Raw genomic sequence first — 21,296 nt, 5'->3', positions numbered from 1 at the left:
ATTATCCCCATTTAACAGATGGGGAACTGAGACACAGGATAGATCAAGTGACTTGCTCAAGAAAGCAAGTTGCACAGGAAGTTTGTAATTGAGCTGGAAACTGAATCCAGGTCGTCCCAGCTGAGCATCCTATCCATTAGGCAATCCCTTTCCCCTTATCAGTGCTTGGTGCTGTTACATTAGCCAGTCAACAGGGACCACTGAACTAGCTACTAAATGCCCTTTCCTCTTCCCACCTCCAGTATACTCACTTTCCAAGAAGTCAAGAAATGAAAGCATGAGTGATACACTTAATGCTTGAAGGGCTGGAATCATGGAGTAGGTTCACAAAATAGTTTCTAACTATGACGGCACTGAAAAAAGTATGTTCAAGATTTAAAAACATACCTGATTACTGATAGTATAACTGAGAACTTTAAACCACTCATTAATAAAAACATCATTATCAGATTGAATTAAGAGTTCAGTTCCTTGGCGGGTTTTCAGCTTTAAAGAAAAGAAATATTCTATTAGAATTAAAACAAAATACAAATATTCAGAATAATTCAGTGTTTTAATATCATGTTAACTTAAAATCAACAGTTGTACATGACCACAAATGTGCAGTAGCTGCAACTCATAGGACAATTCAAGCCTGTGTGTGTCAGACAGGATATCAAACCCTAAAGTGAATCTTAACTATCCTTTATTGTGTATACATGCTGTACAACTATTGTTTGATTAATATAGAAATTTTAAATGCTGTAACTGTTAATGATATTTATCTGTGACCTCTGTCTTCTCATTTTCAGACAGGAGAACAATGTGTAGCATGTCGTAGTTAGCTATGCTGATAATATAAATACAGCAGACCCTCGCTAGAAAGCGCATCTTTATAGCACAAATAGCGGTGGACCGCACATGGATCCCAAATTGAATTACCTTCATTGGAATCCATGGTAACGTGGTTCCAGTGTTAATGCGGGACTGCGCATGGATGCAAAACCCTGCGTTCTAGCGGGGGTCCGGAATACAAAGTACACAGCCAAGAGTTATTATCAGATGATCCAGTTCTCCAGGGCCAGCTCCAGGCACCAGCGAAGGAAGCTGGTGCTTGGGGCAGCCAATGGAAAGGGGCAGCATGTCCGGGTCTTCGGCGGCAAGTCCCTCAGTCCCTGGGAGTGAAAGACCTGCCACCAAATTGCCGCAGAAGAATGAAGCGGCGCATTTGAGCTGCCGCCAAAGTGCCCCCACACTTCGCCCATTGGGGCGGCAAAAATACTAGAGCCAGCCATGCAGTTCTCACAACAGAATTAAGAAATAAGACAAGGGTATAACATGTTGACCACTGCTTAAAGTTATTCAAAACACACGCACAAAATTGAATACTATTTAGCAGCAAATGACAACAGTTTATTTCTAAGAGATGTGTTAAAATGACAATATAGTATTCTGGTTTCAGCTAACCTTAAGTTCCTGGCTACTGCTTTTAGGTGCCATATAATGATTCAAAAATTGATGCCACTAAAAAGAACAAGTTAACCTAAATTCTAAAGCAATTATACATTACAGGCTATATTAAAAAGGTAAACAGCTTGCACTTACAGTAATGTATAAATATTTTAGAAAAACCTTTATCTTGATATTGTCCTGGGGCACGTATGCCTTTAATTCAACTGACTGATTTTGTTTGTTTGTTTGAATTTTAAAGAAGTTTTTCCCCTCTGGAGATAGTAAACCACCAAAACAAAGCCATACTTCTGAAAAGTAAATAAATTCACCTCAATAACATTCTTTTTGCTGGATTTGTCCTTTGATGCCCAGTCAATAACTGCCCCTCTGAGATCCACTGTGAATTCTGGCTTAGATTGATTGACCCCAAACTTCTGAAAGAAAGAATAAATAATGATTTTCTTTGATTAACTACCCCTAAAAAGTGTACACAGACTTGTGCCCTGCATAAAAATAGAGCTTAGTATTTTACAGCCTACACACAGTTAACTCAAGTACAGTGTTCTGCCCAACTACCCAACAGAAGCGGTACCATGAAAAACTAAATGTTTCCAAAGAATGGTCTGTTTTTGAGGCTAGGTAAATGTACGGATACCAATAAATGCTTTAAATGAAAGAACCAACTCCACCACAGAATATTTAATGTGACAATTGTACAACTATAATTTGATTATAGTATGGTTTTGGGTATAGATTGTCCGAAGTTGTAAACAGGTTGGCGTTTGGTGAAGTCATTCTAGCATTTAACCAACACCTGGACACTTGGACCTAAAAAATACTAATGGCTTTACTAGACAGGTAAAAATACACTCTTGTAGAATATAGTAAAACCTCTCTCTGGTATACTGAAGGGATGTTGGTTTTTAAGAAATGTTTCATAAAACCCAATTGATTTTACAATTAAAATTTTACTTAAAACATTTCCCTGTAGTATTTGCAACACAAAAACTGCTGCACTGTGCAAGTGCACAGAAACACAAAGGAATTTCACTGTCTAATGTTCAAACACTGAATAACCAACAAACTGTGAAAGACTGAGAATTACAACCCACAAGTGTCCTTCACGCAAGTGGGGAAAACCATTCACAAACTTTCTTTTTTCACTCTTTTCCTGATATCAGCACAACCACCAGTTTCCTTGTTAAACAAGGAGTGTTGCACTGGGTTTTATGAAACAATAAAATAAAAATTAAAAACACATTGATGAAGTTTTACTGTGGTACATGTATAATGTAATAACAGTCTTAAATGGAAAGCTGAATGGTCACTAGAGTTTCACCTCTTATCACACAGCTTTTATTTCCCTTTTAAAGGGTCTGAACCTGTGGTCTTCACAAAACACAAAAGGTAATTTTGGGCCAAAAAATGAATAATCCAAATTTTAATTAGCCAAAAAGGGGAAGATTAGAAGTGAAGTGCTGATGGCATAGAAATTCAGTGCCATACCATCACTGAGACACTCCTGGCTCCAGACTAATGACTTAAACATGTTTTGTCTTTCTATAAAGGTGATTTGAATGTTTGTGTGGAGTGCTGATTGACTGCTCTGGAGAAAAAAAATCCTCACGTTAGCCACAGAAGAGGAACCCATGGAGAGCATCAATGCAAGCTTCTCCACAGTGAATCTATCAATATGCCTCAGCTCTATTCAGGAGGAACCACCTTTAGGATGACAGTGGTTCAGTTTCCATTCCCATTTAATCTGTGTCCTCTCTGCTGAGACTGTCAGCAATGATGTTTGTTAGTGCCAATGGTTCTGTACCATGGATACTGTCCACCAGGAACAGAGCAGGAGGTTTTCAAAGGCCAACAGCAGCTGGGTAACTAATTATTTGTGGCTTTACAGACTTAGTTTATGGAAAAAATTTCAAACACTGTGGGGACAACACTATATGCCAAACAGAATGACCCCTTAAAATAAAAACACTACCTCATTTCATATGCGCCTCTAAGCAGCCATCCAATGATAAGGAAAACCATTTTAAAATAGTTTTGCAGCAGTAGCCAGAGGACTTGCTCAGGATCAGGCTCATTGAGATAGCTGCTGTACAAGCGCACACAAATACAGGATACCTGACAACCTCCTAGGCCAATTCAAACTATCAACTTAGTCTGGTAATATATTAAATGAAAATTCTCTGAGTCATTCATTTCTTAACACATGCTGAACTTTTTTGGCTATTTTTTTTTAAATAATTTAAATGAAGGGAGGAGGGATTGTACTGTTTTCTTTAATTTCCCAACAAAAGGATAGAAGAAAAGTTTTTCAGTAAGAATTTGTCTTTAAACTAGACAGACCCAATCCTCCAGAAAGATTTTATGTTCCAATTAGAGATAGTGCCTTGTAATTTTATTCTTTAATTCTTTTATATACACAGTTGCACAATACTGGTAAGTTATGGTATAGTAGATAGTTTTAATAATATAAACATATTTAAGAGATCTCAGATAATGTAGACTTTTAGTATAGGTTGACAGCTGAACATTTCAAAGCAGTTTGTTGTATTTTAGTAAATCACACAACTCAGATTTTCCTAGAATATTTATTAATTTTGTCTTATTTCTATTACCATAGTGCCTAAGAGCCCCCATCATGGACTAGGGCTCCATCGTGCTAAGTGTTACAGACAGAACAAAAAGCTGGTTCCTGCCCTCACTGAGCTTACATTAGTTGGCAGTGGACAGTGCAAAACTTTTGGTAGCAAGCAGTTAAGAATCAGGCTCTCATTCAGCAACTAAAAGTCTAAATTTCTTCAAGAATCAGTTCAGATTCTGAAAGAATGTAGAAAAATCCAAACCACATACTCAGAGACCATGTATTCAGGAACAACGGATGGTAAATATTTATGAGCAATCTGGGCCTAACATTTCATGCATTCAACAGCACATTTTGATTGACAATGGAAAAGAGTTTATATTAGTTTAATTTCTCTTATTATTTTGCTAATTAAACACGCACAGATGCATTTATATTGTCCTACTGCAAACCCCACCAAAGAGATCATAATCAAAAGTGATTGCCACAAGTGAAATGTTGGCAACCATACCAAATCTCAAGTAGCCTGACTACATTTAAAGTTAACAGCCTCTTTCCCTTTCCTCTGAAGGCACTAAATGGTAACTGAACAACTACGGCATCAAATTTTTTTTTTTTTTGGCAACATTTCTGTCCATCATCATCAAAACATACTGAAAGTATGCCCACGAAAGCTTATGCCCAAATAAATTTGTTAGTCTCTAAAGTGCCACAAGGACTCCTCGCTGTTTATACTGAAAGTAGATTTTGAAGTTTTGCATTTGAGCTTTAGCTTTTTTTTTTTTAAACTGATAATTTTGCAGAACTGAAGACAGCTCAAATGAGCCAATTACCATCCCTTAGAAACAAACTTGCTAGCTCAACAGTAACATTTTAACCTACAAATATTGGATTCTTTTCTGAGAATACAGCATTTCTATACTGTATCCACACTATACCAAAGAAAGCTGTCTTATTGTATGTAAACTGGTATGATGTTTTGCATCTGTTTTCTGCATCCTGTGCAGTAAGACATCCTTGACATTTTCCTCTTATTTCAGCTGCATTACATGTCCCATGATGCATAATGTGACATGTATGCAGTCATGTGATCATTAGGTATTTCATTTATAGCTAAAATTGACAGATTTCAAACAGACCATTCAATCAAATGCATATAAATATCCTCCAAACATCCTACATTAGTTGCCTTGTTAGAAAGAATTAGAGACAGGCCCTAAAAACTGTTAATATACTATATCATGCTCTCCATTAGTCAAGATACTAGTGGTTCCAGTAACTGGTACAATGTGGATTAGAACTCCAGTACCGATGAAGTGCATTATCTTTGTATTTAGTTCCATTAGGATGATTACGGGATTATTGGAATATACCCATTAATTTTTACCATATACAACCTTAATGCATTTCCAAAACACACACACAAAACACAAAAAAACCACAGAAGATACAGAGAAAACATGAAGCGTTACATAAAATGGCATGAAAATTACTTCAACTCAGTTAGCAATTCTTGGGAAATTATGTGTCTTTCAAATTTATTTTAAGATACTGATAGTGAATAAAATAGTATGGTGGCAAGAGGCATGTAACAAGAACACATACAGTGATAGCTGAAACAGGATCACAGTTTACATAGGTGACAGCAGGCCGACCACTGAGAGCATTTTTCCAAGAAGAAAACAGCGAGAGCAGGAGCTCAGGAATTAAGCCCCACTGGCAAAATGACTTGGTGAGAAAAAGGAAGAAAAATGATGAAGTCACAAAGCAATGCACAAGAATAAAAGCAAATACATCAACCACTAGGTAACCACTAAACAAATATCTTTTCAACCAGATGATGGCGACACTAAACTTGGGTCTTAAATAGGATTCAAGTGGATCTTAAACATGACTGTACAACATGCGTTTAAATATTCTTATGGGTTGTTTCTGAGGGGTAAGAGTTTACAAATGACTGATAAGTAGTTTTTAAAATTATTGTATTCATTTTTTCATTGCACAGGGAGAGCAGAAAAGTGCATAAGTATGTACACACAGAAATATACACAGTCTTTGAAAACAGGTACTCTCTCTTGATAATTTAGAGGCTAGTTTACACTGATCACACTGTAAATATTCTTTTCATTTCCAACACTGCATTCCTTAAAGTACTAAATAGAAAATATTTTACCATATAGTGGACAAGATATGTACTTGTATTTAAATTAGATCTGTGGTTCCCAAACTTTAACAAACTGTGTTGCAGAGTTTAAGACCAGACAGGACACTATATCATCAGGTCTGACCCCCTGTATCTTACAGGCCATCACACTAATCCCAACAATCGAAATTACACCAAAGTATTACAGCCCATAGGAGATTAGATATGTGCCACAAGCAGGGAATAGGTGCACCAGTGCGTGAAGCCCCTGAGATGGGAGGGAAATAATTAAGTGAGATATACCTAGATAATCCTGGTAAGTAACCCAAATGCTGCAGAGGAAGTGCAAAAAACCCCAAGGTCACTGCCATTCTCACCCAAGGGAAAATTCCTTCCTGATGCCACATATGATCAGTTAGATCTTGAGTATGCAAACAAGAACTACCCAGCCAGGCACCCGAGAGAGAGAGACTGCTTGGTGCCACCTCAGAGATCTGGCCCTCTCTGTCCAACCTCCAGCCGGAGATTTGCTGAATTGATTTGGAAGATTACAGTATGTGTTATACCTTTAGCTACAGAAAACTATAAAAATGATTAGAGGGTACCAATAACAGCAATGTGCTTTAAAGGGGAGGATCATCTTTATACATGACAGAGACTGAATGTAAGAGTTCTCATGATCATCTGTAGTGAATATGCTAGTCTGTAAAGTGGGTTGGTGAAATTAAGCTAATTAGATTCCAGTCAGCAATAAAAGGGAGAAAAATTAAATTTGTATTCTTGCCAAACCTAATCACTTCCCTAATCCCAGCATTTCCCACTCCCATGCTCACCTTTCCAGATTCTCCAATATGCCATGTTATTAAATTTATGTAAAAATCACATGCACTGCACAGAAAAGCATTTAAGTGTTTATATGTAATTGATTTTTTCCTTTAAAATGTAAATGCTTGTAGATGTCTTCTACCCAGTATTAGAATGATTATAGATGCACAAGTCTTTTAACATTTGTTTCCTTTATCCTTTTAAGTGTTTCAAACTCACTTTCTATGCTTTGTCAACCATGCTTCCACTCCCATGCACACGCTCTCCTGTTCTTTCAATTCATTCATTTGGTGTGAACATATCCTTAGGTCACTAGGTCCACTCTCTATCATATCCCAATATGATTAACATTGCCTCATTCCTTTTACTCTTCATTTTGTTCTTCCCCTCCTTATTTTTTCTCTTTCCTTCCTATCATCACCTCCTGGTCCATCCTAGTAGCTTCTCTGTCCTTACCTATTCCCATTGTGCTTCCTGCAACCATCCACTCTACTGCTACAAAGCAACAGAATGGCAAAAATGACAAGATTTCTGATCTCTGAAATGAAAACAGTCCTTCAGAAAAACTGTCAGTACCAATTTGCTGCTCATACACTGTGAAGCAGCAGAGGGCGAATCAAGCAGAAAAAAGTTCCAGAGAGTATGCTAGAATAATAGCACATGCCAGTTAAATACAGCTGCTAGAATTACAATCTGTTTATCTAACCGTTCATTAGTTTTCAAATAGGACTACATACATATTTAATACAAGAACTTCAGTAATCTTGTACAAAATCTAATATGGAAAGAAAATGGATAGCAAGACACTTCTGTGATGTAACTGGATATATACATAATCACTGAAACAATAACTGTTGTTCAACTTGGGGTAGATATAAATTTGAAGACCTTTCAGTCTCAGGATACCCTTAACCAATGCCTTTTGTCTATTGGACATACTGCATGTGAAAAAAATATTTATTTCAACATGCAGCATAAAACAAAATGCAATAAAGCATGGATTGTAACATGACAAAAGCTCAGTAAGTGTTCTGCCTTCTCCCCCATCCCTCAGGTTGCTTCACACACATCGAGAGCATAATCTATGAAGTACATACTCGCTGATTCAGTTCTTCCAGTGTAATCAGAGCTTTAGCATTTCCTTTATTATTTAATTTTATGTATTTATTTCAAACTTACCTCAAAGTGTGAAAAATGTCTTCAAGCTACTAACTAATCATGAACCAAAAAACACACACAAAACAGACCCAATTCAGAAACCCATTGGTGAGAAACAAATCAAGGACATATTTGGTCTGGAGCATCTTCTGCAACCTTCTGTCTTTTTATTCATTTCTGACAAACTTGAAGACAACTGAAAACCCATTATGAGTTTCTAAATTAGTGCTGATAAGATTAAAAAAATCTTGATACATTCTTTTTTTTTTTTTTTTTTACACAGAAAAGAGTATATTTGGTTTTCTTCTTACCCTTCATCATAATTAACTGCTACATTAAGCTATTTTCCCCCTCCCTCATTTTCCTTGTTTTGTCGTTTTTTGAATGATGCAAGTACCTTTTTATATAGATTCTATTGATAATTGCTAGAATTTATTGTGCTTAATCTGATCCACATTTAAATAAAGCAAAAAGATGGGTTGACGTGCTTACCCAACTAGTTCCAGTTCCTTGGGTTTTTGTAAACAATAATGATGAACCTTGTAATACTGCCCACGACGACATCCAGTTCTTTCTGCAATTAAAATACTGACATTTATATTTATTTGCAGATAAAATTAAATTACCTCATATTGTCCATCACTGCTAGAATGCTGACTGGTGTGTTAGCACAATTAACTACATATATTCTCATTAGTGATATTAGTAAGTCTTTTAATTGCTACTATTATATTTGCTATGGGGAACTTGTGTTAATTGACCCAAGCTGGACATCAAAATCTAAACCAAACAGAGCTATTTAGTAGTGAAAGCCACCAGTTTCACTAGAAGAATCACAGTGTATAATTATGATCTCAAAGATGCTAATTTAGCATGCCCAAACTGCAGAGTATTAAATAGGTTATGTCAAAGCATTGCATAATCATGAGACTGACTGATCATGGTACCTCATACCTACGCAGGATGTAAATGTACCACTAATTTGTATTTGTATTGAAATAATTTTTGTTGTGTATTTACAATGCAGAAAAATGTAAGTCCATTACCATTTCTGAACATCTATTCCCCTGAGGTAAAAAACAAAAAATCTTGAGTAGCCATGTCTTCTAGTCTTATTGCCTAAGTATGAAATAATAATAAATAGCTTAGCAAAATAGATAGGATGGCTATACTGCTTCTTTTTAAGCAGAAGTCCATAAACCTAAATGGCTATACTAAACCTACTTGCATGATTTTTAAGGGCTTCTTTTGAACAAAAAATGTAATATTGAATGTGAGACTAAGCAAGACACTAACATTCCACATTTTAAATTAGACTAAATGAAAAGTAGACCTGAGTTAAGTAGAAAATATTTTTACATTAAGGCAACATTTAAAACAAAAAAAAAAAGGTAGAATTCCAAAAGTTGTCTCATAACAGACAACTGTCCATACTACAACCTGTATATTTATTCCTATTTATAATTTAAGTGGCCATCTGTGGAACTAAGCAAAGTGTCATAGAAATTCAAGATGAAGACCATCTCTGAGGCCAGAGGTAAGACTGAGCCAGTACTCTGCAGTATATCATACTGACAATGCTGTGGTGGCCAACAGGTTTCTGAAACATTTCAGCTTTCATTTTTTAAAAAAAGTTCAGTTTATAACCCTTATATCTGAAAAGAGAATACTCTGAATGTGAACACTGCAGTCTTACTGATGCCACACATGGATAAATTATCACTCTAAGTAATGTGAGCTGCCTCACTCCTCTCAACTCCAACACTTAACTATTTCACAGCTGATCAGTTTCATCCAACAGTAATACATACCCCAAAAATAGCACTCCAACATAAAACCTTAGCTGATTGACCTCATATGCCTTCACATCAATTATATCAACAAATCAGCACATGCTGAATCACTTAAGGTTTTATTTTAGAGTGCAAGTTTGATGAAGTTGGGTACCTACTGCTTTTGAGTATCTGTTGGAGGTGGGAATGAAAGCTTTATGGAGTATTGGAGTGAGTTACCTACTGTTGTAGGCAATAAGAAAGTGAAAAGGAATGCACAAGTCTATCCTTTTAAGATATTTCCATGTCTTTAAGGTTTTGGGTGGACGCTGTCGCAATCTTCACTGTCACAAAACGTAGTTTTTGTTTCTCCTAGATATTTTTAATGCATTTTTTAAGTACCTCAGCGAATGGCACCAGAGCCAGGGAGAACAAGAGCTGTACCTGCCTGGAAATCAGAGGGAGAAACTGACTTTCCAAATCTCGTTCTGTGTTGACCCTCCTGAAAACTGTGAGAAACTGTGATGTGCCTCAGTAAATTCTTTGTGTCTAACATTTTATCACCATTTTAAAAGTTACTGAGACTAAGTACACCAAAAGCAGCCCTATGTTTAGCAGTGACAGCATAACCTGTCAGCTGGAGGGAACTTCACTAAAGGAGTCACTTCCCAACACACTCCATGGCCTCTCATGGACTTCTAGAACTTGGATACAGCCAGATGCAGTTGCAGCACTAGGTGCATGTGCTTGTATTACACCAGCAGATCTGTTTATTGTTCTCCCCATTCCCTGATGGAATGAAGCATACTTCTCAAATTTCAAATATGTCAGCGGAGGACAGTTGCAAGAGTGATGGCCACCATGTTGGCCAACACAAAGGATTAAACCAATGACCTCCACAGCTAAAAGCTTTTACAACTTATCCTAAAGAGTCAGGCTCTCAAGCTGTCACAAACTCGCATCCTCTGTGGATTTGGCACAAAACGTGACAACACACTGACCAGTGAGTTACACAAGCAAAATGTGTGATAAATGACTGAAATGTGCATTTTACAATACATATAAAACTATGATAATCTGTAAATTATAAGTACAAAACCTACTTTTAAAATGGTCTATTCACTGTGCAAGTCACACATAATCATACTAACCTGTCATAGATGAGCAGCAGCATATTAACCTCTTGACCTTCAGATCCCTTACTACTAGAGCTACAGGAGTAACTGCTAAAGCCTCCATAGACCTGATATTGGAGGAGGACCTAACACTTTCCCAATGGGTTACATAACTAGTCAGCAGTAAACAGTTAATGAACTGGATTCATGGATTCTATCCCTAGCTCTGGGAAAGGAGTCTGGTGTTATAGTGGTTAGAGATAAAATAGCCAAAATAGGGTTAGTCGCTTTGAAAGTCAGCATAGCGCAGTGGATAAGATTGTTTTTTTTCCAGAGATCCAAGTTTTGTATTGGCAATGATATTGTATAAACTCTCTAATTTAATTGAACAAATTAGAGTGGGTGAATGTTTGGTAGCTCTTCATTAACTGTTCTAGGTTGGGGTTGAGGGTTATCATCAATAAGGGTAGTGAATTGCATGGAAATTTAAACAGCATTTAGAAAAGGTGAGATTTGAAGTTCTAGTCTTCTCTTTCCCATCTCAGGAAGCTTTCCTCTAGGCTTCAGAGGGTATTTGGTGAAGGAGTCACTGTGATAGTGTTTGCACAATGATGATTTTTTGTTAAATTAGCCTTGGTGCACATTTTCCATTATGGCTAAAAAATTATAAAATGCTCTCTGGATTAACACTACTAACATGAAACTGATACTTGAGGAATCAGTATGAGGCACCACAATGTAGACAAAGGAGAAGATCCCAGAGTGCTCTAGATTTCTTGCAAAAGAGGTACAAAGAAAAGTGAGACAATCCAGTTGGGAAAAAATTGCCAAAAGTGGTAATATTATAACTTCTTATTCTTTTTGTATGAATTCATTTTTCAAACCATGAAAAATTCAAATAGTGTTCCAAGTTCATGTTTTGTTTTTTGCCATTTCAACGAGATTTTAACAAAATTAATGGTTAAAGCTCCTATTAAAACTGAACTCTAGTGCAACCTCAACTATAGTGCAGTTATAGCACAGCATCAAAATACACCTCACACCAGTCTCTTTGAAAGTTTTTTTTTTTTTAAGTGCAAAAGACGAAAGTGGTAAAACTTATATCCACAAAAGAAATAAGAATCTGGACCAGAACATCTCCTCTCCTATGAGGTACAGGCTAGACAAGATAGCTAGAGGCAACAACTGAAGCTTCTCTCCCCTCCAGGGAATACAACTACTCTTGGAATATAGGAGAAGAATTAGTACAGTGTTGATTAAAATTTAAAATTAGCTTTGTTATGAAAGTCACACTTCAGTTCTATAAAGGAAGACTTATTTGAAGGGAAAACAAGAAGAACAAAGGTCTAGTTAAATTGCTAATGCCATACAGGATTAATACCTTTCATCATCATATTCCTTTACCAATCAGTTTAACTGGTATTTGGAAATGAACAATTTGGATAATTACAACAAAAAATTAATTAGGTGAACCTGTGGATTGATTAATAATAGCTATTGCCTCACAATATCACACCCAAATGGAGTATGAATGAGCACTTTCAATTAAAGCAGGATCTTATCCAGAGACCTGACATGCCAAAGTCTGTCTTGTCAGAAGTCTAGGATCTTTAGTCCACTGACAGAATCACGTTTAGCTTTGGGCTAGGGAAAATGTTGTCCCAAAGAGAAACTGGGGCAAATTCACACAGAAGTGTTACAAATTCTATCCAGAATAAAGAGGTTATAAAAAACTGATTAAAAGTCCTATTATGAAAATCCTAATATTTGCTGTTGCGTATTTACTTTGATAAATAGCAATACACAGAACTAGAATAGGATGACCAAGAAGACATAATTAAGTGTAGACTTACCGGACTTTTTTCCCATTTTCTGTAATTTTTGTTACGTTTAATAATCCATACTTCTCTTGACCCTGTAGGACAACAGACATTACACAAAGAATAAGACATTACATTTATGAACACGGGCCTCTATATTCCTGTTCATCAGTAGCACCACTGAATAAGCATTTGGCAATAAGAAATATTTTCACTGATATGACACTTGCAGAAATTATATTATGTTTAAATATATGCATAGTGATGAAAACAAGATGACAATAGAAGGTTCATCATTACCATTCAATAAGTGGGAAGCTGACCCTATTCAGGGCCCCACGTACTCTTTGGAAAACTAATTTCTTTGACAGTCTGGGGCAGCAGACTGGAAATTCTGTGGCAGATTCATTTTAAATTAAGGTGTGTAAATGAAGGTCTCTCTACACATTCATGACATACTGTATGCCCTCTCTTAAAATGATTGGGCTAATTGAAGACAAACCAGCCTTAACTCTGAATTCTGTCAGTTAAGAAGAAGCTTTTAGAAGTAATTTTAGCATTGCATATTTTTTAAAAACATACTTTGCAGACTCAGTAAAAAAAATGTTCCCACTCATGTGTGTTTAATTTAGCTTAAACATAGGAAGTGAAACACTGCTTTGATGTCTCGTATATTATTTCCCCACCCCATGTACATGCTTAAAGATTAACACAAAAACTGCTGTGCTATGCTTTGTAAATTAAAGCCCAAGAAATTAATTGGTCAGCATCTGCGTATATTTGTAGATCTCTTGATGGCTGATTGATCACCCCACACAGCAAAAAAAAAAAAAAAAAAGTGGTTTGCAGGTGCCATGGGGTTAAATATTTTCTGATGTTATGCAACTTTAAGAACATATATAGGCATATTTATCAAATTCTCGGATAAAAAAGGAAACTTTATACTTGTACTGTTTCAGACTTGCAGAATGAAGTAATAAATATAAATTCTGCTACTTCCTCCTTTGTTGTACACAGTTTAGTTGTAGCCATGTCAGTTCCAGGATATGAGAGACACAAGGTGGGTGAGGTAATAGATTTTACTGGACCCACTTCTGTTGGTGAAAGAGACAATGTTTCGCACACACAGAGCTCTTTTTCAAGTTTGGGAAAGGTACTCCCAGTGTCACAGCAAAATGCAAGGTGCAGCATAAGAAGTTAGCACATATTGTAAGGGACCATTCAAGGTAGAGTGGCCTGTTAACACCTCTGCAGTCATAGTACAAAAAAGAGGGGGTTAGTGGGTTACGAATCATTATAATAAGCCATAAGTCCAGTGTCTCTGTTCAATTAATGATTTTTAGTGCCTAGCAGAGTAATGAATTTAAGCTCCCATGCTCATCTTTTGAAAGTGTTGTGTAGGTTTCCTTTAAAGATGAAAACTGATAGGTCAGATATACAGGGATTGCTTTGTGAAAAGCAGGGCCAGCTCCAGGCCCCAGCACGCCAAGCGCGTGCTTGGGGCGGCATGCCGCGGGGGGTGCTCTGCCGGTCGCCGGGAGGGCAGCAGGCGTCTCCGGTGGACCTCCCGCAGGCATGCCTGTGGATGGTCCACTGGTCCCGCGGCTCCGGTGGACCTCCCGCAGGCACGCCTGCCGATGCTCCACTGGACCCTCCGCAGGCACGTCTGCAGGAGGTCCACCAGAGCCGCTGTGCTTGGGGTGGCGAAATTGCTAGAGCCACCCCTGGTGAAAAGTATTCATCCACAGGTGACAGGGTGTTTTTGTCTTTTATCATTTTCCTGTGAGAGTTCATTTGAGAGCACAGTGATTGTCTGGTTTCACCCACACAGTTATTTGGGCATTTACTGCACTAGATGAGATAAAACCCAGATAATTCATATATCATATACCAGCGGTTCGCAAACAAGGGTACGTGTACCTCTGGGACTACACAGAGGTCTTCCAGGGGGTACATTAACTAATCTAGATATTTGTCAAATTTTACAACAAGCTACAAAAAAAGCACTAGTGAAGTCAGTACAAACTAAAATTTCATACAATAGCTTGTTTATACTGCTCTATATATCATACATTGAAATGTAAGTACAATATTTATAGTCCAATTGATTAATTTTATTATATGGTAAAAATGAGAAAGTAAGCAATTTTTCAGTAATAATTTTGTATTTTTATGTCCAATTTTGTAAGCAAGTAGTTTTTAAGTGAGGTAAAACTTGGGGGTATGCAAGATATATCAGACTCTTGTAAGGGGTACAGTAGTTTAAAAAGGTTGAGAACCACTGCCATATACCACATGCTGTGATAGGACCCATAAATCTTGAAAAGTGTGTTGTCGGTGTGTCATTACTGTAGCAGTGGTGATACAGCTGCAGTTTTTGCATGTGTTGTTCTGCTAGAGTCTGCGGCTGCTTTAAGTTGGTGTGTCCTGGTCCAGGAAGGCAGGAGCGGGGAGTGGGGGGGACGGAGCTTGCTTCTGATGATGAGCTTGGAGAGGTTGGGGGGTTGTTTGAAGACCAGAAGAGAGGATTCAGGAAAAAGATTTCTTCCAGGATGGGGTCCCAATTGAGTATGGATGTTAGTTTGATGATACCCTGTATGGTTTCCAATGTGGGGTGTTAGTTTACAACTAGGGGTGTGTAGTTGAAGGGCATTTTATTTCTGTATTGAAGCAGACTCTCTTGGGGTATCTGGGTGACCCGTTCTACGATGCAATCCACTTCTCTGGTGGAGTGTCCTTGTCTGGTGAAGGTGGTTTTGAGTAAGTTAACATGCATATCCTGGACTTTCTACTCAGAGCCTATTCTGTGGTATCTGAGTGCCTGACCATAGATAACAGATTTCTTAGGGCACGGCTACACTTGCAAATGTAGAGCGCTGTGAGTTAAACCCACCTTCGTAGAGCGCAGTAGGGAAAGCGCTGCAGTCTGTCCACACTGACAGCTTCAAGTGCACTGGCATGGCCACATTTGGAGCACTTGCAGCAGCACTGGGAGCAGTGCATTATGGGCAGCTATCCCAGCATGCAAGTGACTGCAACGTGATTTTCAAATAGGGGGTGGGTGTGGGGTAGAGTGGAGAGTGACAGGGAGTGTGTTGTGTGTATGTGGGGAGGAGGGAGAGAGAGAGTTTTTGGGGTGCTGAGAGTGTCAGTATGCTGTCTTGTAAGTTCAGACCGCCCCTCCCCCCCTCCGCCTCTCTCTTTCTCTCACTCAAAGCAAACAGTAAATGTTTGCTTTTCCTTGGAGCTGCTAAGCAGCTGGCTTCTCTGAAATGGAGCTTTGAAAGGGCATTTCCACATCCCTGCCGCTGATTTCACAACAATGACAAGAGTGGCCACTTGACTTAAGAGGATTATGGGATGTTTCCGGAGGCTGATCGCAGTGCAGTACGCACGCAACACCTTGTTCACACTGACGCCGTGGCGCTCCAGTGGGGGTGCAGCAAAGGTTATTCCACTTGCCGAGGTGGAGTACCAGCAGTGCTGTAGCTGCGGAGTCAGAGTGCTCTACATGCCTTGCCAGTGTGGACGGAGAGTGAGCTGGGGTGCCCAGGGCTGCTTTATTGCGCTAACTCACAAGCGTAGCCACGGCCTGGGTGTGTTCATCAATGTATCTCAGGTACATTATCATTTTCATGGTGCATTTGTCCAGAAATTCTTCTTAAAGGTGGTCCATGAAGAGACTGGCATATTGGGGAACCATCCGAGTACCTATGGCTGTTCCCATGCTTTGGACAAGTGTTTGCTGTTGAATGTAAAATTGTGGGTGGAGATGAAATGGAAGAGTTTGGCAATGTGTTTGGGGTGGATATCTGAGGGCTGTCCGTTGTCATGTAAATATTTGAGGCCGGCAGCTATGCAGTCGTGAAAGATATTGGTGTATAGGGAAGTGACATCCATGATGGCGGGAATGGTGCTCTGAGGGAGGTTGTTAATAGTATGGAGTTTGTGGAAGAAGTCAGTTGTGTCCTGGGGGAAGCTGGCCAAACCACTCATCATACAAAGGGCCAGCTTCCTCAAGGACACAATACAAAATTGAAAGACACTGATTTGAGTCAATGTTTTATTTTGATAATTTGTTAATGTTTCAGTTAGATTTTTACCAAATTTCATTTTTTTAAACTCTTACTATAACTAGCTCAAGTTTCAAAACAAGTAGTTTCAACCTGAGAAACTGAAATTTTTCATTTAAAAAATGTCAGAATGGGACATTTTGAGAATATTGAAGCTTTTATCAACATTTTTCCAGTGATGAAATTTGCAGGGAAGGGTAGGTTTTGACAACAGTTTCACTTTCAAATTGACACTTTTTAATGCAAAAATGGTTTGCTGAAATATTCTAGAGCTGCTTGGGAAGTAGCATTTTCTTTGTAGCATGCCCTCTGTGGTTCTAACAAATCACAACAAATATTTGCATTTTTGCACTCTCCATTCAAATCTTAGAGCTTTAATATTAATAAGGGGGACAACTTATGTCCTCCCCACAACCGTCAAACCTCCCCTCCACCTTTTCAGTGTTATTAAGCAGGCTGAAACATGCTGTTGGCTAGGTATATATGGCAGTACTATTGGAAGTGCATCACAAAAACACCTTTGCACCCACCATAGCCTGCACAAGAGACATCAATCTTCTCAATGGGGAGGAAGACTCCAGAAGATAGAGTAAACTAAATAATTTCCTACTAAGCAACAGAAAGTGGGAGAGTTAATGTAATTTCTCATGTGAAAAAGGAATGAGAAGGGAGTAAGTTAAGGATCAAGCAATACAAAAAGATTTACTTGATTTTGTATGGATGTTTGAAAGCAGTGGAAAAACAATGAGCTGAGAAACACAGAATTTGCTGGCAAGGCAGTATTTTTCTGTTGTCTAGACCGGTAGAGAATTTACATAAAATACATTTTTAATCATTCAAATACTGTGCCATATAAAAACAATCATCAAAATAAGGAGTAGTGTTGTCTTAGTGCACAGGCAAACAAGCAATTCAGTTTGCTTCTGGGGGAAAACTTAGTATATTGAGAGAAACTACCTATTTTGTTTTAGCAACCTGAATGTTCATAAGATAGGAAATACAGCACATCGTGAATAAACTGTGGAATGATTAATACATGCCTTGGGTGCACTGAGAGAGATGAGACTAAAAGCATGTAGCCTTAAACCTCACGAGATAAATATTAACAATCATTAAACATGCTTCAACATGTCATAATGCTAGCCACATTATGGCTTTTCAGTTTTGAAAAGGAAAACCCAATTGCTTTTCCCATTTCATACAGTTTCAAAAGACAAAGATGTACTTAAATTTAACCTAACCCCCTAATTGTTAAATACTCAGAACATGAAGTTGATGGACCTTAAAAGTTGCACAGGTCACCACATAAAAACAGCTGAGTTCAAGCTTTCCTTCCAAAAGCTGAGCTATTGCTAGAGAAGAATGCACAATACTGACTTTCATTAAGTTTCCATAATTTCAGTCTCTCTTTTGCAAGACACCAGTGGTAGAAGGAAGCTCAGAAACAACAGTTGTAATTAACTCTTACTGTTTACTAAGAATAGGAAGTACTTCATGCCTTTGACCTATCAAATTGCCAACTGAACAAAAATAGTGGAGATTTCCCTTTGAGATGCTAAATAACTTGCCATAAATTATTTATTCCACAAGCAAGTCCTAACTAAATACTTTGGGGAAAAATGTAAGCCATTAAAGAAAATCGTCCTATCCGTACAGGGACGTTGTGAAGATATTGTTTGTATAACATGTAAGCATGTTACAATCTCAAACGATAGGCATATGAGATACTGAATGCTATTCCAAGGGAAAAATCATGCAACATTTTCTTTTCCAACATTATTGGATAGAGTCTAAATCTTAATGTACTTTTTTAAATGTAATTTCAGAAACAGATGCAAGACAACAGAGAGAAAATCCTGACACACCTTTACTTTGTTTAAAAGCACAAGCAGACTTGCTATCTTAAACTATCTAGTGCACGTGTTGCCTGGCATCTACATGTTTATTATGAGACAACTTGCATACTGACTGTGGCTTGGTGCTTTGGCGAGGAAGGAGAGGACTCATTTTCTGGACAGTTGGGCTTTGAAGCAGCTGGAAATTCCTACAAGAAAAATAGATGATGCAACCAGTTACTTCCTACAATAATATTCTTTATATTATCAATCCTCAAAAGAAAAAACATAAGTCATTTTACAATCTCAGTCCTGGACTATGGATCATTTTTTGAAGCATAAATAGTATACTGAAGTACTGATATTATAAAATTGTTAACTCAGCAGGAGCTCCTGCAAGATTTACAGAATCCAAACAAACTGAGTTAAAGTGGACATGTTCGCTGAAAAGGAATAGTAACACCATCTTCACTATGCCATATTAGTTTACAATGATGCTTCTTAATATAAGCAGAATTTTTGTATGGTATTATTTTAAAAATTCACCTGTGTTGTCAAAAGGTAAATCATGTTCTGGATACTAATGTGTTCTGGGTACGGTGGGAATACCTGGCATTAGGCAAGAAATGTTCAGAGGAAATACGCCTGTGCTTGGTTGGTAACTGTACAAATACAAAATTACTTTAACATGTGGATAATTATTACATAGATTTTGCTAAATATTCTGAAGTAATTTTAGTTAAATTTCTTGTAATCATCAGTGACTAGAAGTTTCTGGAAAAAAATGCAAGAGAATCAGGTTTACTGAATTATGTATTAATTATGCCTCAAAAAGGGAAGTGCTAAATCTCTGAAGTTATTCAAATGAAAAAAAAAATTTTTAAGTTAAAGTGTTTCCTCTGGAGCTCTTTATGATCATTCTGCATTTGAAAAGTTTTGTGCAACTTTCCCCTACAGATCTTCAGTGGCAATATTTCATATAAGAGACATTGTTTGGTTTTACCTGTTATTGAAATTCTCTCTTATTCACTTTCCCAGGTACTTCTCCAAAGGTTAGACCAAAACCAGATTAGTGAACTGTCTCACTGCACATTTAATATTAAAGCATTAGTTTTTCCAGGGGCATGCATAACACTCATGATATAGCCCCAGATCCCTACGTGGCCCCCCTCAAGGATTGAACTGACAACCCTGGGTTTAGCAGGCAAATGCTCAAACCACTGAGCTACCCATGTCACCCCCAATATAAATGTTTGAAATCTATCCACAAGTCTAACTATAGTAGTAGCATGCTAGCTTTTTTACAATCATTAGAGTTGTAGAAAAAAATCTGAATACTAAAATTCAAGTTTCCTGATTTTACTTCACTTATAAGGAAAGACACAAAAATCTCCTCTGACTGTCACACAGAAGTGTAAATGTGGACAAATATGTACAAACACCATAGTGCGTAACACCCGTTGCTGCTAGGCACCGAGCAGGTACTGATTGACATTGCTGAGTTATAAATTGTGAAGTTAATTTTTGTAGCCCACTTGGCAACCTACACTGCTGCTGCTGCCCACTTCAAGTGCTCCTTTGACTTCACAGAGAAAGAAATAATTTTGTTTTTTTCCCCCACGAATTATTTCCTAGAAGTTGGATGTGTTTCAACAAACAGTGATCTGCATTACTATCTGCACCTACCAAGCTAAGTGCATTTTAGATTGAGGATATAAAGGGAAAAGTTATTTTCCCTGTAAGTGGTATGAAAAAAAAAAAGCCACCTAAAATTTAATTTAAACGGGAAAACTCCAATGCATCTGATTGTGGGCCACCCCTCACCACCTCCCATCCCATCCAAGCCAATGCAATGCCACGATGGTCATCCATCCACCCTACAGTGGGTACCTCAATGATCTGAACAAGGGTTGTGATATTTTCAAATTCCACTTTCCATTCAATGTTAGCTTTTTGCTCCTCTCTATATTTTCTTTCCTCAGAACATTTGCACATTAGCACAGAGACTGCAGTTTTTGTAGAGCATTTGCAAGTGTATACTGCCTCACCAGCACATGTAGTAGGCTCTTACAGCCAGCCATAAGTGCTCACTAGGTGAAAAGGAATTAAACTATTGGCTCATACTGAATATGCATTATATATGCAAAGCCTTGAAATGCCCAATGCAGTGGCTGTATCACCTTTCAGGGATGGTAGATAATACTTAGTTCTGCCAAGAGTACAGGAGACTTGACTAGATGACCTCTAGGTCTTATACATCAAGAACATATACACTTGCTCTGAGGTCTCAGAGAAAGTGAGCAACAGACTTACTGAGAGTTTCTGGGTGAGGATAAAAGGCAAAAGAATAGTAGCAATGTTATGGTGGGGTCTATTATAGGCCACCAAATCAAGAAGAAGAAGTGGATGAGTCATTCTACAAGCAGGTAACAAGATTAGCTATCACATGAGCAAGTATTAATGTGGATTTTTAACTTCCCTGATATCTTTGGAAGACTATTACAGCACAGCTTAATATGTCCGGCAAA

General features: G+C 37.8%; 1 protein-coding gene across 9 annotated transcripts in view; it reads right to left on the bottom strand.

The window, feature by feature from the left end:
• ARHGAP12 (Rho GTPase activating protein 12) overlaps positions 1-21,296 on the bottom strand; it is a 142,225-nt gene that overhangs the window by 17,663 nt on the left and 103,266 nt on the right. For 6 of the 9 annotated variants that reach the window (XM_039524543.1, XM_039524546.1, XM_039524548.1 and 3 more), the window contains 5 exons: positions 18,903-18,977; positions 12,894-12,955; positions 8,646-8,727; positions 1,761-1,865; positions 388-486 (listed from right to left, as the gene is read on the bottom strand). In XM_039524543.1, the coding sequence (XP_039380477.1) occupies positions 388-486; positions 1,761-1,865; positions 8,646-8,727; positions 12,894-12,955; positions 18,903-18,977 (423 nt within the window). The remainder of the gene's footprint in view (positions 1-387; positions 487-1,760; positions 1,866-8,645; positions 8,728-12,893; positions 12,956-18,902; positions 18,978-21,296) is intronic. The other 3 variants (XM_039524545.1, XM_039524547.1, XM_039524550.1) reach the window with 1 other exon arrangement.

Source organism: Mauremys reevesii, linkage group 2, assembly GCF_016161935.1.
Source record: "Mauremys reevesii isolate NIE-2019 linkage group 2, ASM1616193v1, whole genome shotgun sequence".
NCBI lineage: Eukaryota > Metazoa > Chordata > Testudines > Geoemydidae > Mauremys > Mauremys reevesii.
The sequence above is the reverse complement of the archived record's forward strand: the minus strand, read 5'-3'. Positions and strand labels throughout refer to the sequence as shown.